Source organism: Camarhynchus parvulus, chromosome Z, assembly GCF_901933205.1.
Source record: "Camarhynchus parvulus chromosome Z, STF_HiC, whole genome shotgun sequence".
Lineage (NCBI taxonomy): Eukaryota > Metazoa > Chordata > Aves > Passeriformes > Thraupidae > Camarhynchus > Camarhynchus parvulus.
Window position 1 is genome coordinate 22,157,395 of NC_044601.1, and position 27,990 is coordinate 22,185,384.

Sequence of the window (27,990 nt, forward strand, 5' to 3'; positions counted from 1 at the left end):
TGGAGAAAAAAAAAGGCTTTGCAGGAATTCTTAAATATCCCAATGATATTTTTATTATTCATTAAAACAGACTTGTACATCACACAGAGCTTAAAAGCATGATTATAAAAAACAATCACTATCCCCCTTTTATGATTTTAAATCACAGAAGAGTTTAAGAGCTGAGCAACTTACACAGAGGTGATAGCACTTAGATTTCTCTGAGATCTTGACAATACTATGTGTTTCATAAATCTAATTCTCAAAGTAGAGAATCACAATGTCACCAGGCACAGAGGCCCTATTAAAGTATCCCCAATTATCTTTCCAGAGTGCCTTTCTTTACCACATTATTTGATAGACTCTCATGTACAGGTTTGAGTTGCCCAAATATGAAGTCCTCAGCCCATTCTGTGCTTCTCACAAGACAGAGCAATCACAGGGCCCATTTTTTCCCCTAGACAAAGTCAGGCCATCAGTGAAAGTCTATCAGATTGTGTAAGTATCAACATGTATATGTAAACAAAAATCGTCAGATCTTCAGTAAAGGCAGTTTTTCCTTCAGTATAATAATGAACAGCTTTTGTGAGAAATGTAAAGAGCCAATATGTTCAGCATAATACCCCTGTGTAAGCCCTTCAGAGATTAAACTACAATATCAATGTCTGCTACAACAGTATTTGTCAATATATAGTCAATTGGCTCCATGAATAGGAAATAATGTGGTTTATTGCAAACAGCAGACTTCAAAAAAACAGGTATTTCGAAGTCCAGTTTGTTATGATTTTATTTAACAAAACATGAGTTAAACGTTTTCATGCAACATTTGCACTTAGGTCTTAAATAATCATGACAAACAGAAGTAGTTAAAGAACACACTAATTATAGACTTTGGTGAATATACAAAAAACTTCAGCATTATAGGTTATACAAAGTAAAGAACATCTTAAATACTTCCCCAAAATACTGCAGCAGCTGAGACACAGTGATATGCCTTGCAAGGGCATAGGAATGTAATTTAGAAATCACACGGGAACTACCCCTTTCCTTTAATTTCACAAACAAGACAAAAGCAACATTCAACTCCACACACTGATTTTTCAGGTTATGTCTATGCAGTACCTTGAGTTTTATCCAAACAGTAAAAGTAAGACATGTTTATTTAGTAAACAATTATGCAGTAAATCTCTATTACATTTCTTCCTTGGTATTACCTGGAGTAGCCATGTTATTTAAAAGTGGGCAGGTTTGGTACTTTTATACTGATGTCACCAATATTAATATTTCTTGGGATCTCTGGCAGATTCATATTCTTTACAGCTGAAACAGCCCGGGCTGGAGCTCCTGCTAAACCAGCCTGTATATAAAGTGAGGAAAAATGCAAGTCAGGCAAAGTCAGTCACAAGAAGATTCACCAGCAATCTACACAGACAACTAACTTTCCAAGTATTTCCACAGTTACACAATTAGAAAAACCACATGGTAATTGTGCTTGGAATGAAATGGGTTACTTGGAAATATTAAACCAGAAAGAGAAAACAGTTCACATATTCCTCTTTATATGGTAAAACGTGTAATGTCAACTGGATGGAAAAGTATGAGAGGAAGGAACAGGAGGCTTATCCAAGCACGTGTAATGTGCACATCACAGAACAGACAGTCTCAAGATGTTGGGTGTCCAGTGCGCTGCCTTTGCCTCTTACCTATTCTAAAAGTTCACGTGGTTCACACTTGACTAGCATTGGTCACAGGCTCAGAATAAGTAACCTCAAAGTAACAAGGCGCCGAATGTCAGTCAAACCAATGAAAAAACACAGACACTGTGTGTGTATATATATATACACACATACAAAAATACATATATATGTACACACAGAGGTGTTTCAAGCTGGCTTAGACTAAGATGAAAAGGATAAACACCCTGCATTTGTGGTTGATGAAGAGCATGCAGACAGATATTTCTACAGCCAAACTAGAATAATCTGTTTCCCACAGTAACTAATTATACACTAACATCTGCATCCCCTTGAGCATTACACAACAACATAGTTACGCCAAATTAAACTATTACACAGCACCTATTTTTTAGTAAAGTCCTCTACTGCATGCAGTGTCTTTGCATACAAAACTAGAGCCTTTCTGTATAAACATGCAAGTTTTACAATAGAGAATTGATGACTTCCATTTAGTTATGTTTTAGTTAAAGCAGCTGCCAAGTTTGCACACTGGGGTATATTATGAAATGCTAGCAATTTACAGCTCAGAGGCCTGAAGACATACCAAAATCATCTTTCCCTATTGCTTCTGAAAACACCTATTCAAAGCCTTGTTATTTTAAGGACTATTAAAACAAGACTGTTAAGTGCTACTACTATTTTTGATGTTGTGAAAAAAACAGACTATTCATTATAGGTACGGAAATGTTTCTCCTGAAAGTTCAGATTCTCTACGCAGATTTACAATTTGCAGTGTGGTTTTACTTCAGGCTTGCCACAGAAGCGTAAAAATAATTTTTATTTTTTGCAAGGAAAGAAAAAAGCATGGGACATTTTTATAAGAAGAGCTCTTATTAGCAGAAAAACATATAATATTACAAATTTTCTGAATATGTAAAAATAATTAACTTTTATTTTAATGTTTTAAAAGTAAGAATAAAAATATTCAAAAACAATAAAAATCACAATGTGATTTACTAGTTTTACAGTGTGGCATCTTACAGGTCCAGTAAAAAGGAGCAATCCACAAGAAACAAAGCAAGATGCTAGGAATTAGTTTAGAAAAAGACTAAATCTGTAGAAATGGAAGATCTTTAATTTTAGGTTTGTCAAAGACTGAAGAAACCAGTCCATTTGCATACAAATTATTTCTGAACAAGAAATACAGCAAAATGAAAGCAGAAAAAAGGTTGTGTCATATTTGATTACTAAAAAGCATTGTTACATGACTACCACTCAAAGTATAACCCTTTCAGATTCTTGGTTTTCACTGAAATTCATTGTGGAAGTGCAGGGTAAAATTACTGAGGAGTGCACCTGACTTCCACAGTGGTCAACTTCACAAAAGGGGACAGACACTCCACACACTTGTCAGATAACAACTCTACTTTTTGAAAACTATAAAAAAATATTTTCTCCTTTCTACTACTCACTTATAAGAAATAAAGTCAAGATAACATAAGATTTTCACTTAACATCCTACCTACTGTTCTTCCTTCTCCCCTTAAAAACATAACCCAAGTCAAAATAAAACTGATTGAAGTTTCTGATTTTGAACTAACCCTTTACATAGAAAGGCTAAAGCATCATAAATCCCTAGACTTTAGTCATAGGATGATTCCCAGAAGAAGAAACAGAGACCAGAAAGCTGTAAGTCATCTATTAACCATATCTTCCTTGTCAAACCCTCCTATGTGAGACACGCCAAAGTTGGGAAAAGCATGTGGGGCAGAGAAGATAGCTCAGAAAACTGCATCTCTGATGGTAGCAAATTTGCTCTCACTTTGGCCCTAACATAACCCAAATTATCTGTTATCAGAAGTACAGACTAAGTAAAACTCAAAAGGTGCAAAAAAGTATTTTGAAACCCTCTTTTTCCTTCATTTTCCTTAACATCACCAAATCTATCAGGTCATTCACTCCAGAGGCTCTTTCAATAGCAGTATTTTCTTAAAGGGGAAAACCTGGACCTAACACTAGCAGTATTAAGAAATGGAAGTAGCTAAAATCTGAATACCCCTGAATCTGCAATAAGTTAAAGGAGCACTATTAACACTGCAATTTCTTTCTATTTACTAAAAAACAGTGCAGAAGGCATGAAGATGCCCAACACCATCCTGTTATAACTGAGAACTTGGAAATACTAATTTTAAATCAAGAGGTAACTTTCAGTGAAGTCTTATTGGATAAAACAGTAAATGCTTTTAATCCTTTAAATTCTATTTGCAGTAATGGAAGAAAAATTCATTAAGAAAAATGGGGCAATGTAAACTGTTTTCCATTGAGAAGATGAAAATATTAATTAAAAGCAATGAATTATATAATCTACAACTGAAACAATGGGAAACCAGAAAAATATAGTAAGTAGTGACATGGTAGCACATGGCTGGCAATTCAAAGGAGAGGTGCCTTCTGGGTGACTTGGATGGAGATTCTTTACCCTAATTCAATGGAAGTTATTTATTCTTAATGGACAAATAACATTTTTAGTATAACTGGTTATTATTTTTACCTACCTGCTACTATCCTCTTTATACAGACTTACAGTCCCTGCCTCCCGCCCCAATGGCATAGGATACAATGGAGACACAATTGAGAATTATTAAAAATACCACAATTGACACAACCACTGCCCTTCCACCCCCCTACACAGTCACAACTTCCAGCAGTCACATTTCATGAGGACCATTCTGGATCAAGATCAGTGAAGATCCCTGGCAAAGCTGCTCTGATTGTCAGATTAACCCTTTTTTTGACAGCGAGATTATCTTTCACTATCAGATGCTGGAGTAGAGATTTTCAAGCTATTACATTCTCTTCTTCTGGAATTCTTTGTATTAAGTGAGTTTGAAGGATAGTGTATATATAAAATGCATGGCAGAAAGTTATTTAGCACAATTAATGTCCACTTTATCAAGCACAACAAATTTACACAGCATTTCTAAAAGAGAGCAAACAGCTCATAAAAATGTCTAATGGATCAAATGACTGAAAAGTACTTGAACTCCCAAACTGGATAACAAATACAATTCAAATGCTATTATATTTTAACTCCTTAAAACTCCTTTTTAGCATGTCAGGCAGTGAACTAGTAGCAGTCCTTCCATTTCTTTTACTGGAAGTGGACTGTATTTACAAACACAAAGGTACAACAAGTAAGTACTTTCAGCCCCGTGTGCTTTTGAGGCATTTTCTAGAGACACCTGATTAATACAGCTTCCACTGTAAGACTGAACTGAACAAGTTCCACCTGCCTTTTTTATCATGTAATTCAGCAGGTAAATTGGTGATGTGCAAAGAAAAAACTGTTCCACTTGAAAAAAGCAAAACATGTAGCAAGCTTTAAACATGCAGCGAGACTGATGAATCGTCTGTCACAGCAAGCAAATGACTGAAGCAAATGAAAGTGAAGCTTCTTAAGACAATTAATGCAATTTCAGAAAGACAATATGAATTGCATAAAGCTGGTATAACAATAAGCCAATACAACACAGTTTTGCCGCAGCTCCTTCGTACTCTCCATTTCATTTGTTGTTGAAGGATGTGTGTATTAAATTTTAGGTTCCATTATTGCAAAAAATGCTAGTAAACATGTTCATATACTTTCAGAGAGCAATACCATATATGCAAAAGAAGACACTGTTGCATAGATTGAAATAGATGCATTTAATAACAGGATTTTTACTCTACTGGTCCTAATCTATCTAGTGAGAAACACAAGCTGTCATTAATTTACTTAGGTCATTATTAACCACTAAAGGAATAAATTTTCTTTGTTCTCATCATCATCCTTTCTTAGAATGCCCAGCTGGTAACTTCATTATCAAAGTGATCCCAGCAACCCTGTTTTACTCTTTAAAAAGAAATTCAGATAATCTGGGTAAAGCACTGCACATCACAAACATTGTTAATATGCATATACAAATAAAAATGTTACAGCTATCATCCCAAATAACTCTACACAGAGCTAGCTAGCACTAAAATAAATATATAAAAAAACACAGCCTACTGGAAAACAAAATAATGAAGGCTAACACTGCAAAATAAGCCACCCTTTTCCAGATACTTCAGAGGTACTAGGACCTCTCTGCTGCTGGTGTTTCATAGCAATGCTTCTTTTCAGAACAAGTATGACTTCAAAGCAGCAGCGTTATGAAATCATGAAAGGATGCGATACATAATATAAAGGAATGATCATGTCCCCTGCTCATGAGGTTAAATAAATGAACGTAATTAGAGAAAAACCAAAATGAAGTCTGCAAGTATATCAAAATGAGGCCAAACAGATAAGAAGACTTAAGACATACTCTTAGAAATTTTAAGCACTTGAATCACAAAAAGAGTAATGGATGGGAATGATTAATTATTTCTTTCTTTGTTTTTCATTGCCAGACCCAAAAATAAAAACAGAATATGTGTGAGCAGAACACAGAAAAAGAAAAGTAGCTTTGCACAAAAAGAAAAACAAAAACAAAAAAGAAACCAAACCAAAAATCTGAGATCAAGCTCCCTAGTGTTACCAATAAAATACAGACTGTATGTTACAAGTGCTGGTTAACATATTAGGCAGAGGAAGGTCATGTCCTTGATTTTCTTCATGTGCTGTAGCATACTTCAAATTTAGGTTAAAATGTTGCACGTTACCAAGAACTACTTTTAGCTAATGCTTTTACAACTCAGTGCTACTAAATCCAATTGAGGAGTTATATTTGTTAAATCTTAATGGTATTGTAATACACTATCCTAGGAAGATCACATAAAAAGTAAAGCGCAAAGCTATTAATAAATTAAATAAGTTTCAATTGCTTAAGATTCCACCTGTTTAAAACACCTGCAGTTTGAATACACAGAGACTTAAAACAAGTGGAAATTAATTTTCAAGTACTGCCATTAACACTGACCGACATTCAAACTGTTGAGTAAAACTAAACGTTTCAAACAACAAATGGCAGGTGACACTGACCATAAACTGAACTTCAAACATACAGTCTCCTTCTCCTTCTTCTGTTCATTGCTAACATTCATGTTCAGGGACTGCAGTTGCTGAGATATCTTAGATCAAAATCTGGACATTCAGATTATAATGACAGCAAATGTACATCTCAAGCTGAGTACATGCTGACAGCCCTTCTCATTTGATGTTCAACATCCTTAAGGCTGGATCATCAACTTTGGAAATTCTACATCATCTTTACAAATGGGACTGATAATTTTATTCTGTCTATACAGAACGATTTCAGTTTGCTGGTTTTGGTGGTGGGATTTTTAACGCTTCATTCACCTGAAGCTTTTTCTGAAACTTCTCTTTGCAAGCAGGTAAAAGTTCTTTGTTTTTAATCTGGAAATAGTAAATGGTGAAGTAAGAGAGTTTGTATTATTTATTTTAGATTATCAGGGACAAAATTCTCCCATCAAAGGAGTTATTTGTATTATGTCATCATATCTTACTTTGTTATCTGCGTGTTCCTTTTTTATTGACATTAATTAAGCAGGATTTTTGGCTAATATTCACACAAGTTCATATTCTTTTGTTTCTTAACAATGATACAAAGAAAAGTTAAATTCTAAAATGCAGGAAGAGAAATAAAATAAAAAATATGATGTCAATGAAAAGCTAGTAAAATACACTATAGCCAATAAAAAGATGAGGGAACTACAAGAAACTAGCACAAAAAGTAGGCTACAAGGACTAGTATGGGTATTTTTACACATAATTTTTGAGTCTGGCCTACGTAATTTATTGCCTTTGACATCATTTTGCTTTCCCTTTTTGTTAAAAGTACATTTTTTTCTAAAAGTCAGCAATACCTTTGTCTACCTGTCCTGTCTGGGAGACTGAAAGATAAAGGTCTGTAAGAGAGAAGAATGGAAAGAGCCAGAAAAGATCAGGAGGTTCAGAAAAAAATGAGGCCCAGCTTAAAAGTCTAAATCACACGCAGTTGAACACTCCAAATAGAGAAGAGGTAGCCCAGGTTTACCTACAATACTTCCAGAAGCTCAGAATAAAATCCCAATGACCCCTCTCCCAAAGAATTCCCTCCCTTTATCACAATGATTGTTTGGCTTTAGGATTGACCAGAAACCCATTCACAGGTTAACACTAAACTGAAAGGCAGGGAAATGCATATAATACAACATTTCTCAGGGTACAAATAGTTTCTTTTGTAGCCCATCCAAATAATATTAGCTCAATCACAAATCAAAGCTAGGGACTCCCTTACAGCAGTTTAATTAATCTCTGTGGAAAATATTCACAAATTCCTCAAGCTGATAATTTTGGTCAAATACATGTAAATTTAATAAATACATTCAGACTTTTTCACTAAATTCTAACTGAAAGCCTGTTTAGAAACCTAGTGCATAATGAAAGAAATACCTGACGTTAAATAGCTAAATTTTGTATATTAATGAAAGCCAGATGGGCACAAGAAAAACTGAAGTATTTCTGAAAATGTAACCCAGTTACAGCTTTATTAGTTTCATCATTTCAGCTATAAAGGAAAAGGCCACTTAACCTTAAAATAGCTGCTTTATAAATGCAAGATGCATGATGGTGGTCTAAAAGCCGAACGGACTAAAGCAACAGTGCTGTGGGGCACAGGTGGCACTCCTATATACTACGGACTACATTAATACTAATTTCTGTATTTTATTTTTTCTAATTAAAGAAAACGAAGAAGATTCACTAGTTTTGGTTTCTTAGTGACCAGCACTCAAAATTTATTAAGTTATTACTTATTTTGATTTACATGGATTCACTTGTGTCTTGAAAATATGTGTTCAGGAAAGACATACTCAAAGATTTACAATCTTGATCAAAAAGACAGAAAAGAAATTAGCAATCAGGAATTTTCTGCAGATATACATTAAACAAATGATTAATGATCTAAGGAAATATTTATCAAGTATTGTGATGTATCTCAGCATTACAGTAACAGTTAAATTTGAAAAGAAATAGTCACTGAACTAAGGAAAAAGAAACTATTTGTGGCGAGCAGACTGTGAAATATTCTGCTTCATCCCAGTCACCAAGAGTTTTAATTTATCACTGCTACTTCTTTACCTTCTATAATTCATTGCTGAATGTAAAGGAACAAGTTCCTTTCACTTTGTATATACTTCAAGTTCTGTGCGGGTTTTTTCATATAATCTACCACCTACTTTTATACTAAAAGCTCTTAAAAGAAAGAGTGACTTGTTGATGAATAATGGAACACAGCAAGTATTGCAGCAGGCAGCAATGAATTGATGTGTTTCAGAAGACTAGTCAGAGATTGGTCTACAGTTGATTTGGTAACAGAATTTACATATTTAAATGCTTTCAGATAGAACCAATATGTACATAATACATGGTAGAGCACAACTGCTGAGCAAGTTCAGCTTTTGGGAACACGACTCCTTTTTTATCAAATAAGGAAAAGTGTATGTATACAGAAGTTATTCAAATCTAATAAAAGTTTAGGAGAATAACTCCAAATATTCATCTCTGTGATCAGTGTTTCATTCTGAATGTGAAAAAAACATTAAAATGAACAATTTGGACATGTTCAAAATCTACTATAGAATCCTTTCAGACGCATATAGCTATGTATTGTGTCACATCATACCTAGCTTTTTCTTGTTTTTCACATGCTGTTGACCGGATATAGTTTGGAAGTTGTGCAAAACAAAGAATTAAATGCATTAAAAAAACTTGAGGTGGCACAGCTTGAGACTGCAGAATTAGAACAGTATATACTGTACCACAAAAAATCCTGAAAAATTCATTTTTCTCTTTACTGTACTTCAGTTAGAACTAAGAAGTTCTCTGGGTCCTCCCCTAAAATGCCATTTAGTTCATATTTAGACCACCTGGAAGTGTGCTCAGCTGACTTCAACTTCAGAAAGTCTCCAATTCAAGCAAAGGCCTGTTTAGAAACTTGGATATTACTGTTTTGATGTATTCCTCTGTGGAATTATTCCCATCACTTAGAATCCAGCACAGACTTAGAAAAGATATATTAGCAGCATTTTGGCTTACAAGGCACATATGGTGACGTTAAAGGGGCAGTAAAATACTGTATCAAAGATAAAGTAATTCTAAGATCCTTTCTTAATCTAAATGTCTTTCCTAAACACAAATTGTTGAACTGAAAAAGGATTCCCAAAACTCTTACGTGATCCCTCACTTAGCCCATTATGGACAAATACAATATATCATTTTCTCACTTATTGAAGACCAAAGGCTCAGGTTATCAAAATTGCAGAATTCATATTTACTTTGAAGTGTCTAAAACTGGGCTTTAAAGTCTGTCTAGTCCACTTCAGTCCAATTTATTTCCTTGTGTTGCAGTATTTCTGCTGCTATTTATTTCAGGTGCTTAGAAGCATACTATCAGACAGAAATATGTAGTCTTTGAAGACACACTTCATTTCTTTATCTAATTTCATTTAAGTGCTGAAGTCACTAGTCCAGCATAACAAGTAGGCTGGAACTAAAAGGTTTTCTATAACAGAAACTTAGAGAACTACAGAAGTATCTTAATAGCAATGGTGCACAATGCAATTAGATACAAAAAGTAAAATTTAACCAGCAGCGACTAAGCAGTTACCTGATGAAAGGTACAGCACCCTGAGATACACTGCAAATTTTTGGTACTATAAGCAGACAGCTTACACTATTTAGTTTGCTATGAAGGACAAAGAGCATTATACAGCATGCATTTACTATAACCCTGTTTTTAGTTTAGAAACTACACAGTGCATCACTCTTACCTCAGATTTCTCCAGTTTATTTTGAGCATCAATCTGAGTGACAATTTCATTCATATTGGTCTCCAAAACCATTCCACCCATAACCATTTCAGCCAATATATTATGGACCTAAAAGAGACCAAAAGAGAATTTAAAATGCAAAATATCCTACATACAATCTGAAAAAATGGTCTAGGTACCTTGATACAGGGAAACATTCTGTAAGTCATTTAATTAATGTTAGCACTTAATCTAAAGCCAGTTGGAAACTAAGCTCATAATTTCATATTCCTTTCTCCAGCATCTTCTTTGTTCCCACCTCTTACAAACATGCTAAGAGACTTTCACATTCCTTTTTTTTGTTCCCATTTTCCATCCAATTATTAGTGTTTGAGTTAGCATCAACAGCAGCAACACCTCTAGGAAGCAGGTCCTGTAAGAGTAAACAAATTGCTCACAAGTAGATGTGTAAATACTCCTCTGGGCTATACCTATCAGGAAGAGACTCTGATGCTCACCCATCACAGATCCCAAGATTTGGCTCAGAAGTAGAACTGACATTCCTGAGACACCTGATAAATATGGAGTCTTCAGTATCTACAGCTAAGACTGACAGCTAGGACTCAAACTGCAGGAGCAGAGAAACCAGCCGGGGACATTGCTGAAATAGGTATGTTTGAGTATCTCTCCTCCCTGCAGCCCTGACTTGAGGATGAAAGCTCTGGTTCATAATTGCTGCTTCAGAGCCTGCATTCAAACCGTAATAAGACTTGGTTTGGGTTTTTTTCTTTTTAAACAGGCATCCTTCTGCACACTTACTAGTAAAAATCCAGGGTTACCATGTAATGTGTAATATTTTAATCATATATTACTATTTAAATCTGAAGACAAGGAGTATTTTTCTACTTTTCACAAATAAACATGTACAATCTCGTATCTCAAAAGCATAATTTTAACTACTATTTTGCACATTCTCCCAATTTCCCCATGGATTGAGGATAGAAGTAAATCTCTAAATGAAATAATTGGGAGGTAGTACATCAAAAACCAACACAGTCCTTGCTTTTGTGTCATACCTAAAAAACAAAACTGAATTTGTTTCTCTGATACTTTTTAGTGTATTTCTAAACAAATTTATAGTTAATGTATCTAGCTAAGGTGAAAACAGCCCTTCTTCAGGCCCTTTTGTGCTCTTCCAAAACCCTTCTTTCTAATATAGTTCTTACGCCTTTGCCTCCAGTCTCTAGAATATTTAACTTCTTCCTCAATGGAAACCACTCCATACCTTGGGTCATGCTTCTTACCTTTCTCTGCATTTTCCCCTACTTTCAGAGTGCAATAGTGAAGTCTAACACACAGCATTTAAAAATGTTCAAAGCATACATGGCTTTAAAGAAGCTTGACTATTTTGTCTTGCCTCACTTTTATTCTAAAGGGACAGCTTTCTAAATAACAGCATTTAATTAATTTTATTTGGTAATCCCCATATGAAAGGAAATCACAGCTTTAACTAATAAAGTTACATAACCATCATAATCCATTGACTCCCTCCTCTTAAATACATTTGCTCATATGTAAGCAGCAGCAAGATGAAAATAAACAGTAACTGTTTTTTCTTTTCAAATTAAAATCGATTGCATATACATATTAAATGTACAAATACACCTTATTGTCTCTATCTTTTCTTATTAAAAAAAAAAAAATCACTATTTTTGCCAAGAAACAACAACAAAAAAATCATTAACAAAAATGCATTAAGTGGAAATGAAGTGCAAAAGAGATTTCAATAGTGTATTCAAAACAGTATTTAAGTGAAAGACTGAAGGCACAACAAATAGACATCTTATATTCCAAAAGGGATCTGACCGTTGAGAAGATCAACTTTTTAAAATTTGAAATCGCTGTTTTGTAATAACGATTTTCAAGTGTTTTTACAAAAATCAAGAGTGCTTCCTATTTACATTCGATGTACTCTCTAAAACATGAATGCATATTCTAAAGAAGAAGGAATCTATGAAGAAAAAACTCTCTCAGGAAAATCTGGCAAACACATTTTTTTGTCTTCAAGAAATTTGATTCTGAATGGTTCACTCATCTGTTTAGATAATAAACTCTTGCAAGCGATCGTGATACTCCCAAAGATATTTCAATAGGTGCCAAAAACTAGCGAAAAAAACAAAGTATTCCCTTGCATCCCTAGCTGAATGTATTCTATTATTTTAGTTGTATAATAGCTTTCAGTGATGCCTTTTCCATCAGAAAGCATTAGGCTCTTGGACTCAGTGTAGGATGAAATAAACGTGCCTTTCCTCCTCACAAGACATGTGAAAATGTCTTGCTCCAGCTATAGCAAGTTTTTTGGCTGCTTGTAATACAGATGAAGAGAAGTTAAATTATCTTCTGTATGAACTATACTCCCCAACACCCCAAGTCCTCATCTGCTACAGCATATTAGAAACACACATTCCACTTATATTCCATTCTCCAAATGAATTCATCATACTCTATCAATATTCTTGAATAAGCATCTGTCTTGGCTCTGGGTTACTCTAAGTCACTGCTGAGTCCTGTATAATTATAAACACCTGAGAAGCATAAATATTTCCTTACAGAAATACCACATAAAATACCACACAGCAACAGCTGTTGAGATTACATAGTTTAACTCTTCTACATGCCACCTCATCTTTTTACAAGAAAAAAATGTTGGTTTAGGCAGCTCTCACAAGAGAATTGCAAGAAAGCAACCTCCCACAGCTCCATCAAGAACTGAAGACACAGAACAACTCTCATTCAAATAACTTAGCCAATCCTCACTTTTCTCAATATCAGACCACTCAAAATACAAGTATTTTAAAGATTTCACCCCTAACAGCACCCACATATAAGCACTCATTATAACCAAGACTGTCAAGATCAAACAGGAGCAGCTGTTGTTTTTCCCTTTTGCACACTTGAAATATATTAACAAGAAAGAGAAAGTTAATGCATTAACTCTGAAGGCTCGGTGCATTACGCTTCTTGACAAGTTGACCGTATCAGAAGTTTAAAGACAATTTAACACTTTAATTTAATTCTCACAGATATGTCTTCCTGTTTTGTTCTCTGACCTATAAGAATACTGATGAACTTAAACTGGAGAGGGAAAAAAAAAGGAAAAATCGAGATGACATCAAATTAGTCACAGCTGCCCAACTAATGCTACTGTACAGTTGGTGGCAGCCTTGCCTTAATACAGAAGTTCATCTCTCTATATTGAATTATTTTGTTCATTTATGCTCAAGTTAAAAATCACTGCACTGGTTAATGTCACATTCAGAGCTTTTTAACTCAAGGTTTCACTGGATTTATTGTGAAAATGAATTATTTTTGCTAAAGTACCTAACTAGTATTTTGGGTTTTCAGATACCTAACTTGGTATTATTTTCAGTCTGCTTTTTCTATCTTACTTTTCCTTTGACATCTTTTGCTGTTGATGCAGAAGGATGTTCACAGAAGGGTAACAGCAACTGCACAGAAAGCAACAGTAGGCACAAAATGCAACTGAAGGAATAAATTCTGTATACTAAATTCTCAGCATTTTAGGTATTACACCAAGAAATGCCAAAGTCCCTTTAAATGAAAAGGTAACTATAGTAAAATAATTTCTCTAAACTAGATTATTAAGTACAACACTTGTTTCTTATAGCTGGGAATATTCAAACAACATTGTTTCTAAATGTTTGAAAAAAGACAGTCCGTTTTGAGATTTTAAACAGAAAGAGCCACACAGCATTTAAATTACATAGTCATAGCATATTAAATGCACCTTCCAATAAAATATTTGACCAAACACCATCATGTTGATTAAGCCACAGCAGTAAGTGCCATGTCCAATTGTTTCTTGAACACCTCTGGTTATGGTGTCTTCATCAGTTCCCCAGGCTGTCTGCCTCAATGCCTGACAACTCTTTCATGGAAGAGGTATCCAGCTTGAGGCTATCTCCTCTTGTCTGCCCATAGTTACTCGGGCAACCCCCAACCTGTTACAATCTCCCTTAGGGTGGTTGTAGAGGGCAGCGTGGCTCCCTCGAGCTTCCTCCTCTCCAGCCTGAGCACCTCCTGCTCCCTCAGCCATACCTCACAAGACATACTCTCTAGAACCCTCATCAGCTTTGTTACCCCTCTTTGGAAAGTAAAGCAGAGTTTAATACCAAGTATCAGCTGAACCAAACAAATTACTTGATAAAAATATTAGAGGATGTCATCACAGTACCTTGTCTACATGGAAGATTAAATCCAGCTCACAGACATTTTCAAAACATTTGTCTAGTGTTTCCACAAATACCTGCAAAGTGGAGGAAAAAAGCACCAAAGGTCAATCTTTAACAAAAACTCTGCAGTTCCATTACGTGTGAGGTTTGAGAAAAGCAAATACAGAAATTAAACACTGGTCAGATCTTAAGGCATTAAAGGCATCTACCAAAATTATGTGGTTAGCATTACATCAAAAGTATGTTATCTATGTAGAGGGCAAAACTGTATGCACAAGGCAATTTAGGTTAAAACTCCACTTAAAGTCACACTGTTTTAAAAAACAGATACATCTTGAAAAACCAGTAACATAACCTACATTATAATTTTCTCAGCTGTGATTTAAAGTACTCCTTCCCATTTTACTAGAACTCAAGTATGAAGCAAAGAAAACCAGCTTTTCCCATCATTGTTTTTAGTAATTACTGCATTGCAGGCATTTCCTAGTTAACCAGACTGTTAACTTTGCTGTAAAGTGTCAACATCACTCCTTCCAGCAGCAGGACAGTACAGACTCACTGAATCCAGGACGAAAAAGGCATCTGTCTTAATGTCACACCTCCTGATTCTGTCAGGCATATTACCATATAAATTTAGAAAAGTCTGTCAGGCATATTACCATATAAATTTAGAAAAGTCCAAGCAGCTACTGCACTCCAGCCACTGATGCTCCCTGCCAGATACGGTCTGTACATCACCTTCCTCTGGGTGCTTCTGGAACCGATTCCTTGGCATTTATGTTTGTACCTTGCTACACCAAGAGCACCTGATCCCCACTTAGTCCAGATAATGAAATGATGATTGCACTTGCAGTCCTGAAGTTCCCAAATGCCAATCACCATGTGCTTGTGGTGAGTACTGTTAGATACTCCAGCCTTAGAGAGTTGTACACACAGTTCCCTTTGTCCAAGGGAAAACTCCTATGGACACAGGTTATGTCAAGATCTCTCTAAGTTAAATATAAGATTGAGCTTAAGGTCTTCAAAGCAAATTTCTGAAAAAATTTATTGATCTTTTATTAATGGCATGAAAATAAATGGCAACCTGTTGGAAATTTTAATCAGTTTTGTATGTTTCAAGGCCATTCTCTCACAACATGTATTTAATATTATTTATTAAGCTGTCACTGTATGCAATTTTTTATTCAATTCTTTACTCAAACATCCTAAAGAAGCAGTATGGAAGACAAACACCTCATTTTGATTCTCTGTTCCACATGATTTATGAACCCCACCTTAGTATTTGAGAGGCACCAGGTTTCAAACTGCCTAGGTCCAGGCACAAATCTGACATACATCACAAAATTGTTTAGGTTGGAAACCTAAAGATGAATGAGTCAAAGATGTAAGCTAGCACTGCCAAATCCAGCTCTAACCCAAGTCCCTGAGTGCTACATCTAGATGTTTTTAAAGCACTAGGCACGGTGACTCCACCACTTCCCCAAGGAGCCCACTCCAATGTTTGACAACCCTTTCAGCGAATTTTTTTTAATATCCAGCATAAACCTCCCTTGGCACAAATTGTTTCCTCTTGTCCTATTTTTTCTTCCTTGGGAGAAGAGATTGAAGCACCTCTATAAACTCCTTTCACATAGTTGTATAGAAAGGTAAGGTCCCCCCAGTCCTTCTTCTCTCCAGATTAAATATCCTCAGCTCTCTCAGCCATCATTCCTTGTAAGACTTGTGCTCCAGTCCCTTCACCACTCCACTGCCTTTCTCTGGTCTTGCTTCACCTCCTCAGTGTCTTTCTAGTACTGAGGAGCCCAAAACTGGACACAGGATTTCAGGCATGGCCTCACCAGTGCCCAGTACAGAAGGAGAGTTGCTGGCCTCACTATTGCTGACCTAAGACAAGCTGCCACCGGCCTCCCTAGCTGCCTGGGCACAGCTGGCTCATGTTCAGCTGCTGTCAACCAGCACCCCCAGGTCCTTTTCCACTGGGCAGCTTTCCAGCCACTCTGCCTCAGCCTGGAGTGCTGCAGGGACTGCTGTGACCCAAGGGCAGTACCTGGCATTTGGCCCTGTCAAACCCCCTACAACTGACCTTGGCCCATCCCTCCAGCCCGTCTGAATCCCTTCAGCAGATCAACATTCCCACCCAGCACAAAGTCATCTGCAAACTGGCTGAGGGAACACTTGAACCCCTTATCCAGATCATTGATAAAGATATTGAAGAGGCCTGGCCACAACACTGAGCTCTGGGGAACACCACTGCTGACCAGACACCACCTGGACGTACCTCCATCCACCTCCACTCTTTGTGGATGAAGTCCTGCTTCTACAGACATGTATTTATATCTACCAACCCAGGGAAACAGATCTGCTTGACATCACCCAATCCCAAGGGTCTACCTCGCCTTACCAACAAAGATTACTTTCACATCTTAATTGCTGATCTTCAGATCCTGCTCACACTGTAAAAGAGAGAAGGATCACACACTGTCCTCGCTATGATTACTACTATTAAAGTCTTTAAAACGTTGAAATCAAACTACAAATTAACTAATAATCCATGCATTTAGACTATCCTTTAATACCAAAAATACAAACCTGTCACTTGAACTATGAACACAGAGTATATTCAGAGGCAGACTCAGGACAACAAGGTTTGGTGACAAGTTAACTAAGAAAATGAATATGCTTCTGTTAAATTATACTGAAGCTAAGCAAAGCAGGAATTTTTCTTCAAGCAGTTGTTAATTCATTGCAGTAATAACAGTCTTCTGTAAAGAAGGGATGCAAGCAAACAAAAAAAACTTGTATGTTAAGCAGAAAAACTACACATTTGACAACGTGTGGAGCAAAACAAATCACCAAAGATGTTCCCTTACTTTCCTTGCACCTTAGGAGAATGCAGTTACAAGAACTGTGCTGTTTGACATTAGCTGCAAGAAGAAGAGTGGAAACAGTGTAAATGCAACCTCTGTCCAGTGATTTTAGTTACAAGACCTAAGAGTTTGACACTATTCCTCATATAGTCACCAGCTCTGCACATGATTCACACACTCTGACATCTGTCTAGTTCCTTGGAAAACAGAGGAACCCATTAAAGACACAGGCAACACAAGAATCCTAAAAACACCCCCCCTCACATGTGTTTAGTAGCAACATGCACAAAGTTTAACTTTTGTGACATTCTTCCAATAAATAAAGCTTCTATAGCAGCACTTGATTAATTGCTGGAGCAGTTACTTTTAAACCTTTACCTATTACACAGCAACCCCATCACACACTAAACTAACTCACAAATCTCTGCTTACAATGCATGACCAGCAATGCACAACAAACATTTTTTAATCTAAGGGAAATCAGCTGGCACTGACTATTCCTTCACAGAGATTTTTCACTGACCAGGGATTTCTCACAGAAGCTTTGGAAATTTCCCCCATCTTCCATTCATGATGGCAAGCTCACTCAGAATAATGACAGAAATTACAAGGTCTACATCTATTATAAATTATCTTTTAAAACACTAGTAAGCAAGGAAAACTGGATTTTTTACACTAACATTTCTTGGCCTGTTTTAAGATGCCTGCAATAATTGAAAAGGTAAATAAAATCAGAGTCACTTTCATCTGAATTTTAGTTGAGTCAAATGAATTGCACACTGAGGCAAGCAGCGCTAAAATTTAAGTACATAAGCAATCACTTCAAATGCTGTAGATTTGTAGCTCAATAACCAGAAGAGAAAACACATCAATTGCTTTGACACACACAGATATCAGTTCAGATGCACCATGTGATGTTACTGGAAGAGTAACATAAATGAAGGAGTGAAATAGCAGGAAAATAAGGATGCATGCACAATTAATTACTAGCTCCCCCTTGTGCTTCATTTTTGAAATTATAATCTTTTATGGTAAAAAGAAAAAAACCACACACATCTCTATGTAAGTAAATAGAAAACATTAAAAAAAATGAAAACCCCAAAATCCCTACACCTTTCTTTTGTAAGAAATATGCTTTATTAAAGACAGATACACACTGTTAGCATACCTTATATAAAACAAAACACAATATTTTTATAGAATATATGCAAGTCTGGAGCTCCCTCTACTCAGTCATATGTCAAAACAAAACATCACCTTTTCAATGAAGGGCTTATTTTTAAAATAAGCAAATAAGACAAAAAATGGAATAAATCATACATTAGTAGGAAGATAACAAGGGCAGCAGAAAACTCATAAAACACAATCTATTAAATGTATTGGAGCATAGATAATGTCAAATACTAGCAAAAGCAGGTACAAATGATAAGCTAAAAACAACAGGAGTAACTCATACCAAGAATATCCCCTTCTTCTTCCTTACCTAAACAGCAATGGTAAACCTGAGGACAGAAGTAATTCAATCTGCCCTTGGAGAGTTCTCATCTCAGTCATATGCCTTTCTGTTTTTTATTTAATTACCCTAAAAGCATCTGTGGTCAGGATCCTTTATCCTTAAGAACTGAGAAAAACATGTTACATAAACTGCACTGCACTTCCCACATGCCTCTCACTGAACACCCTTACCTTGAAAAGCTCCATTGAATTTCCATGGAAGACTGATCTCTCACAGATTCCGCTGGCTGCTGACTCATTATGTCTCCAAAGTACAGCTATGGGCCAAGACACACAAATTCTTGGAGCTGACAGAGGCTCTTAGGTCCATAACATAGTTAAGATACCACTGTAAAGACCCTTCATTTTTTCCTTATGGCAGTCTACAGCTACTTGTGTTTTCATACATATTTTTCTTTCATGCAATAAAGACCTTACACTTCACAGGCTAACACAAAGATGCTAAAATACCATGACAGAATTTACAGAATCCAAAAGACTTCAAAACCTAAGCATAGCACAGATGCTGACCTATCTCCCAGTCCAAGAAAGCACATATAATAAAAAGAAACTTGTGTTTTTATTTAGGAAAAAAGGGAAGAAAATGGTCAAAATTCACAAAGTGAATTTGCCTTTCAAATGAAGAAATCCAAGTTGAAGACAGTATCAAATCTGAGGCAGAGTCTATGATTTGTAATGCATAAAGCATATTCATTAAGCCTGAGTCAAGAAGATTTACCTGTGAAACAGCTCTGACCTAATGGGAGGATAAGTGGCATTCACAAAATTATCTTAAGTATCACAACAAAAACTTTCTGCTGAAAAGAACTGCAGACTACCATATGTAACCTAATCTCCTATGCATTTACTCAGTTTACATGACAGAAACCTCCAAAGTGCTATACTGAGTTCTAGGTTTCTTTCATCAGTTTACTTTCCATCACAAACTACTATACATATCTACTTACTTAGTCATACATTATATGTATGTCATAACAAAGCCCAGATGTCTTACACCTACCCGTATTATCTCTGAACTACAGTAAACAAAGATGTATAAAAATAGTTCACCACTTTCAGGAAGAAACAAAGCTTATTTGCTCAATTCAACATCCGTGTGTATATCCTGTTAGTCTACACTGCATGTGTGATTGACAAGTAATAAGAAACTTTCGGAGGGCCCTCTTTCAGTAAAAGACACATTCTGATTGCTACTGCTAAGAGGATTAAACAGATCCTTCTTCTGAGTCACTCTAGAAATTAAAATTATTTAATTAATCTCAATACTCTTAATATTTAACATATCTCTAATACTCTATGCTATAATCAAATGGTTGAATGACAATGTGTAAGAGAATTTTGAATCCTCAGCAGCTGTAGGTACTGTGGTGAGACTGTATGATTTATAAACAAAATCATACAAGTCAGAAAAACAAAATATTTCTACAAATGGAAATACCTTTTTCATTATTTCAGTTTTCTTTAAGCAATTATGCTGACATGTAATTAAATACTGGGGCATTTTTGGAAACAATGTGAAATACAAAGACTAGGAGATCAAAATCTATTTAAGTATTTTTGATACAAGAAGCAAAACATTATAGAGAAAAGTTTAAATTCTCTAATTCAAAAAGTTTGGGGGCTATATAATTATGGGTAGTAGTAGGCGCAAGCAATTTGCTTCAACATCTGAACGTACAATTCAGGTTGCACTATGTACAAATATGCTTCTTTTCTCTGTTCATAAATATTTTGGCACTTCCAAGTAAGAAGACACAATAGGCAACTAAGCAACCCCATACAACAAACTGCTAGGAACAGGTAGAACCATCACGTACCTTACTGCACTGTTCAGATACTGCAGAATGTTCGATGACCAAAGATCATGTAAGAATCCAGATGGGAGTTTTCCTTCCCTCCTACCCACACAGGCACTCTACTGGATCTACTGTCCAGAACAGCAACACTGGAGCAGCTGTTCTAAACAGCAGGATGTGTCTGCAAGAAGCTATGCAGCTTCAAGAAAGGTCTGCAGGGAACTGGGAGGCCTTAGAGACACACAGTGCTTCCACAGTGAAATAACCAATTGATACAGTCCCACATGTCAGGACAGATTTTACTTATGTAATAAATCAATTCTCTTGATGTGCAAACTTTTGAAAGGCATAGCAGTAAGTTATATTTACTCTTTTCTAGATATATATGTATGTGTGTATATAAAAGAGAGATCCATTTTATGCAATGACATAAATCACTTAATGGTGTGAAACTGTTTTTTGCGACCTCTGAGTTCACTAACAGTGAAATTGTTTATTTGCAAGTTTTAAGTTGGAAAAATCACTGATTTAGTCAGAGGCCTCTTGACATAGGAGCATTCATATTACCAGACATGATAGTTGTTACTAGGTTGATAACAGACATATTTAGCAGTTTAAATATCAGCCACAGCATCAAGCCTCCCTGAGTTTAAGAAGCACTTGAACAATGCTTTAAGGCACACGGTGTGATTCTTGGGGGGTCCTGGGCAGTGCCAGGAGTTGAACTCAATGATGCCAATGGATCCCTGAGCTGGAAGGAAACTGTACCTGGATGCCTTGCAGAAGACATTCTGTTTGAGGTGTCAGTGATCTTGAACAGGCCATGTTTGCTCTACTGGGCTGAGCAGGCTAGATCTTCTTAATATAATCTATAACCTGTGATGTCCTTGGCAAAAATGAACTGTAGGAAAGGAATGTACTGATTCTGACTAAGAGACTGTCACATGTAACACAACCTGAATAGACACAGACGCCTGTGCTGTGCTGCAAAAATTCCTTGGCCAAGGGATAAACTCAGCCAGCTCACTGTAACAGAGGAGCCTGCAGGCAGCTCCCACGTGGTACCAGCAAGCATGCCACCCGCATGGCCTCGCCATGACCCCAAACTGCAGCAAGAAGTTCTCCTGAAAATATCCTTTAGCAAGAGCTGTTTTCCTTTGAGGAAATTATATAATAGCTCAAAGATTCAAAAGAGGGAAAGCTTCTCTCCACAGACAGGATCTGCTCTGCCCTGCACACTGTGGAAAAACCCAACTGGGCTCCACTGGGTGCCACATGAAGGTGGCATGCCCATCACCTGAAGGGCTGTAAGATTTATCACCTATACTCATCTTCTCACTCTGCTCTATTAAGCAGTTTTCTTATTAAACCATTTGTGCTGTTGAGCCTTTCTCACTGAGAAAAAGAACGTAGGTTTATGGACCATCTTCCTCCCGAACAACTCCCACCCTACCCATCCCAATCCCCCTGGACCAGAACACATACCTGGGGGAGCATGTGCCCTCCTTTTCTAAGGCATACCTGTCAAAAAGCCCATGAGCCACAAGGAAAGCTAAATCCAAAGAGGTTTTGGACATATTTACGCATTATACATTTATAGTGAGTATATATATATATATGCATGCATGTATGTGTGTGTGAGTCTGGATATATATTAATAGACATGAATATATACATATACGTACAGAGCATTGCCTATCAAAGTTCTCATGATCCACACTTGCACAGCAAATGTTTGAACTGTGCCACTTTTACCTGCAGCCAAAAAAGGTCTTGAAAAGCTAAAACAAAAACCAGTTTGTGCTCAGGAGAGTCCCAACAGTTTCCTCACTTACCCGTCAGCTTACACAATGACTTTTCCAAAGACAGTCCAGAAAACTGTGAACAATCTGAAAATAATACTCAGCACTTCTTGGTATGTTCACAGTACAAAAGCAACCTTCCATATTACCAAAAAAAGGCAAGCAAAATATTTAAGTTCTAAGCTACTTTAGAGTTGACTTACAGTTATTAAGAATAAAAAAAAAAAAGAAAAAAAAAGAAAAAAATCCAAAACACACCAAAAAAAACCCCACAAAGCAGCAAAAAGAACTTACTTGTATGAGGTCTAAAATACCAAGCTCACTTTCAGAGGAATCCACACAGAAGACAAAATACAAGGTGGCATAGTGTCGGTAAATTAGTTTGTTATCGGATCCACCTATTAATCTAAAGAGGAAATAAAACAAGGAAAGCTTAGTTAGCATCTCCGGCTAAGCTGAGCAAATCCTCACAGTAATTTCAACTAACAGGAGGCCTATTATTAACAGCTGGAGCTAAATACAGCTACACTGCAACTTTTATTTTGTGATATAATTCCAACAGAAGACTAAATAACAAGACAGCTCAATTTACATTTACCACACAAGCAGTTATTGTTATTCATATGGATAAAAAATGACATCAACCTGTACACCTTTTCATTAAAATCAATTCAAACAGATCACAAAAAAACAGGTATTAAATGTACTTTCATTCCACACTAGCAGGCAGGCACTGAACAGGGATTAATCTGCTTTACAGATTAACAGTGTATGCCTATGAATTCTTCCCTGACCTTCTCAGAGGAGCATCAAGAGGGGAAAAAAAAAAAGAAATCTGTAATGAAGACTGGCATTCAGATTACCAAAAAAGCCTTAAATTAGGTTTATGATCCGTTTCATAAGGAAGAGTATGTAACACTTGTGCTGCAAAATGTCTGATACCTTGAGAAATACTTCAAGCAGTAATTCATGATAAAATGTTACAGTCACAGAAGCAATTATATTTTTATGGACTCACTAATCATCATGGCATAGAATGAGAAGAGGTCTAAAGAGGTATGTTCTTCCATTCTTCTGTTACAGCCTTCCAAAAAAAGGCACATGAAGCACAGGAGATCTACATCAGACCATTGACATTTGCTTTGTGCTGTAAGAGGTCCACTCCCAGATAAACAAAAGTATTTTTTAGGCTGAACCTATATGGCTATCTATGACTGTTGTGACTTTTCCTTAACTCTGTACCAGAACTGAATCACCCATTTCGTGCAACATAACTCATCCCTTTAATTTCTGTCATTATCACAGAGAGAGAATACACAGATTAAAAAAAAAAATCTTTTAGGTCACTCTTGTTTAAGCAAATTGCTCTGCATTAATGCTTGGCAGGGAGTAGGGATGGGGGTAAGGAAGGGAACCCTTTGTTTCTGAAGAGAAGGAATTATGTTTGTGTATCAGAGAACACTTTTACAAACAAATAGGACAGTGGAAATACCCAACAAATGAAGTTTCTTCTTTTGTCATCTATTTACCCAATTCTTTCAAATACTTCATACTTGCAGTACACATAGTTCTACACATAAACTGTTGAGGCCTTTGGGTAAACTGCAAACTATAAAGTGAACCCTGTCCTGAAAGAAAAAAATACTGAAAAAAATATTGAAATGCTAATCCTGTAACTGAGCAGTAAGGGGGAAGCCAGAATTCTGTTCTCTATCTCAGTTTATTCTTGTTAAGCAGCTGTCATTTTTAAAAAGCTCCAAATGTCTTCTGCCTTTCACTTACAGAATTCAAACCAGAATGCTTCCAACTTGAGATCATCTCCAAGAACCTGATGATAGAATCACCAGTTGAGTAGTCAGAAAAGAATAATTTAAATTTAAAAAACAGTATGTATAAAAATCAGGAATCATTTTGAGCAAGAAAAAGACATCCTAGCTGATACGGTACAGCTAAGCATTCAACTGACTCTTGCACACAGAAAATCTAGGTGTTAGAAGACTGACTTTCAGTAACCAGAAATTCCCATAAATATAATATTTAACAGACTGTGACAATCTCTCTCACAGACTGGAGATCGTGAGCTTATTCCACCAATTCTGACCCCTTCTTCTAGAGGGTGGCTTTTTATCTATTTACTCTTCAGGGCTAATAAATACTTCAAAATAAAACACGTCTCCATTTCAGAATTTCTTCAGCTAAAAGCAATGAAGATGATTCAAAAGAGACTTTTTTGCATGTCTTACAGAGACAGAACACATAAGCCTCACTTTCCTCCTACCTTGCTTTTCCTTTATTAATAAAATATCTTGGTTGAAACTGTACTAGTTGACATATTTAAAACCTATTTTTTTTCTTCCTGTTCATGCAGCAAGCCCAAATCCTGATAAAAAGGCTGTGGAATCCTACTATAAAGGCTGTCTACTCAAATATTAGGAGTTCAAGCCAAAGAACAGTTATAAAGTATTAAATTTTCTAGAGATTTAGCTCAGTTGGTCAGAGCATGGTGCTAAAAACACCAAGGCTGAGCTGTGGATTCCTGTACAGGCTGTTCAATTCAGACACCTTGTGGGTCCCTTCAGAATATTCTGTGATTCTGTGAGTGAGTGGGTATGGCAAACGCCAATGCCTCTTAAAACATGACCAGCAATCTTCAGCTTGATTATAGCAAAACAACGTCTGCCTGTTCCTTCCCCATCTTTGCATCTGAAACACTCATGGCACTAGATATAGCACTGTGCCTATTACAGCACTAGGAAAAAAAAATTTTTATTGCCTAAGACATTTTGGCACATATAGCTATGCTTCAGTTAGTAAAGAATATGTACACTTGCTGTAGAATGATATAATTCCTTGTGTATCAACAAATCTCAAGTGGCATGGCATTTACACTACAGCTGTGAAATGTTGTACTGCAATCAGAAACAAAAATACTTGAAAACGAGTATTTGACATTTATTTCAAACTTGATACTTACAGTCCTCCTTCTAGGAAATTACAGACATTTTCATCACGTTTTGATACTAAATGGAAAGTTTCTCTGATAATTTGCTGCTGTGTATCTTCACTCTGTGAAAGAAAATACACTTTGCTAAACAGGATTGACAGTGCACACAAGACTGTGAAACACAAAGTATGTCAGCACTCTCAAACTATCTACTTCTGAAGCCTTAAATCTGCCAGTTAACAATACACTTATTGTTTGTGTCATTTCAACACAAAAAGCCATTATTTACAAGTTGCAGGAAAAGGTATTACTGAGAAATGTGAAAATGTGATTGTTTTTAAGGAGCTTCTGTAAAAAAATAATCTAAAAGTAGGTTTTTTAAAGTAAACCAGAAGTGTTCTCAAGTACCCTGATTTTTTTTTGTATCTCCAAGGTAGCCTGAACTACTTTTATCCATAAACTGAGAGTAAAACGAAATCCCCAAAGCTTGAAGAGAGCAGGGACGCTTCAAATCCCACAATATGTAACACTTCCAGAAATACCCTAAAATACAAAGGCACCATAAGCAACAGGTTCTCCTAAGCCATGACCTTTAATCTTAGAAGATCAGAAACATCACTTCTGAGACTGAACTCTTCTGGCTCTTTAGAAACTTAATTTTGAACTTCAAAATTATGGCCACAGGTCTACATTCTGAAAGACGAAATGATGACATATATTTTAACTGCCATAAATTAGTTTTTTCTACCTAACTGCAAAATATTATTTACTTCACTTTATGCAGTTTCTGTTCTCATATAAATCAGATGAAAAAGTTAGAGTTATAAGTGTTAGTATTATGAAAGAAGTAAGTACCTCTTTCACGGATCGGACCGGATTAATCTCTCTAGAAAGCCATAGATGCATCCCCTCACAGAAAAAAGGTGAGATTTGCCTCCAGTACCAGTGCAATTGACACTAAAGAATGTATAAGCTTCAAAAGGTCCACAAACAAATCCACATTATTGAAATCACACATAAAAATACAATCTATATGATTGCACCTGTTTCTGTGCACCAGAAAGTTTCTTAGTTTAATTTGCTATTCACATTTTCAAAACTTCAAAGTATTCTGTTTACACAAACATATTACCCCACTTCAAGCATTAAGAAATTGTTCAGAGTCCAGTTACGAAACTAGTAGATCAGAATGGTTTTACAAGAAAAATCTGATATCCTCTGGCCCTTTGTTCATCTCCTTTCCCTTCTACCTCAGTCACACAAAAGAAGGACCTGAAATAGTTACACTCCTTTAATTCAAAACCTGACCGTGCAAACTGAAGGGTCACAGTCATCATTTCTGCTCTGAAGTGTGCAAGTAAGACACATCCCTTCCAATGATCTACGAGTTCTCTAATAATCAGAATTGCAAGAAAGAGGTCACAAACCCATCTAACTGCACTGCTAGAAAACGAATTATTTGTTTACATAACTTTTAAGAAATACCAACTGTTTTCTTGCACTTTAATGCCTAAGCAGACCTCAGCAGACCTCAGCGTATTTGCTAGGAAATACAGTATAGTACGCTCAAAACATTATCTTGAAATCTCTTATCCTTCAACTAAATCACGAGTTTTCAGTGCACCTTCTTTCCATCCAGACTGAGCGTTTGTGCTGCATTTTCATTGTGCCTGCCTTCTACCATGTAAAAGAATGCTCCTTTCTAGTTCGTTACGTGTTCACGTCATCTGCAATCTCGTAGCGCACGGAGACTTCCCGAGAGGATAGGTTCTGTTCAAGAGCTCACTGGCCTCGCTCTGCCAGCCCTGCCTGCACAGAGACAGCAGCCGGACACCGCGTCGGGCAGCAGGGCTGAGAGCGGCGCTTACACGCGGCAACCCGGAGACCCAAGGTGCCGCTGGACGAGACTCCCTCCCTCCCGCCTTCACCCCGGAGCTCCCAAAGGCAACTCCCAGCGAACACAGGACCGCCTTTCTCCGCAGCCTCCTCACGTACGAGCTCTCAGCACCGTCCCTTTCCCCCGGCGCTGCCTGGGCCCGGCGCAGCCGGCAGGGCCGGGCTGGGGACCCTCGCGTACAACCCAGGGGCCCGGCCACCGCACGGCCCCCGGCCCCCGCAGCACGGCCCCCGTCCGCCCCGCCGAGCCCCGGCCCGCCCGTACATAGCGCTGGTAGAACTTGGAGAGCCGCGGCTTGCCGTGGTTGTTGAAGATGAGGATGGCTTTGATCATGGTGGGGTGGCGGCGGGGGCCGGCGGCGGCCGGACGAGCTGTGCTGTGTTCCGTTCCCGTTCAGTTCCCGCTTCTGCTCCCTCCCTCCCTCTGCCCAGCCCGGTCCCGCTCTCGGGCCGGTGCCGGCGGGGCGCGCGCACCACGTGACCGGCGGGG

At 37.1% G+C, this 27,990-nt stretch overlaps 1 protein-coding gene across 2 annotated transcripts; it reads right to left on the reverse strand.

Moving 5' to 3' along the window:
• Nucleotides 1-740: 740 nt before the first annotated feature.
• AP3S1 (adaptor related protein complex 3 subunit sigma 1) lies at nucleotides 741-27,990 on the reverse strand. 2 transcript variants are annotated; one of them, XM_030968746.1, is made up of 6 exons: nucleotides 27,766-27,990; nucleotides 25,635-25,726; nucleotides 22,955-23,066; nucleotides 14,683-14,754; nucleotides 10,449-10,556; nucleotides 741-1,336 (listed from the first exon to the last, which is right to left on the reverse strand). In XM_030968746.1, exons 1-6 carry the CDS (start codon nucleotides 27,832-27,834, stop codon nucleotides 1,208-1,210), a joined length of 582 nt encoding a protein of 193 aa, XP_030824606.1. In that variant the 5' UTR covers nucleotides 27,835-27,990; the 3' UTR covers nucleotides 741-1,207. The 2 variants fall into 2 exon arrangements, with proteins under 2 accessions (XP_030824606.1, XP_030824607.1); XM_030968747.1 differs by lacking the exon at nucleotides 741-1,336 and adding an exon at nucleotides 3,426-7,544.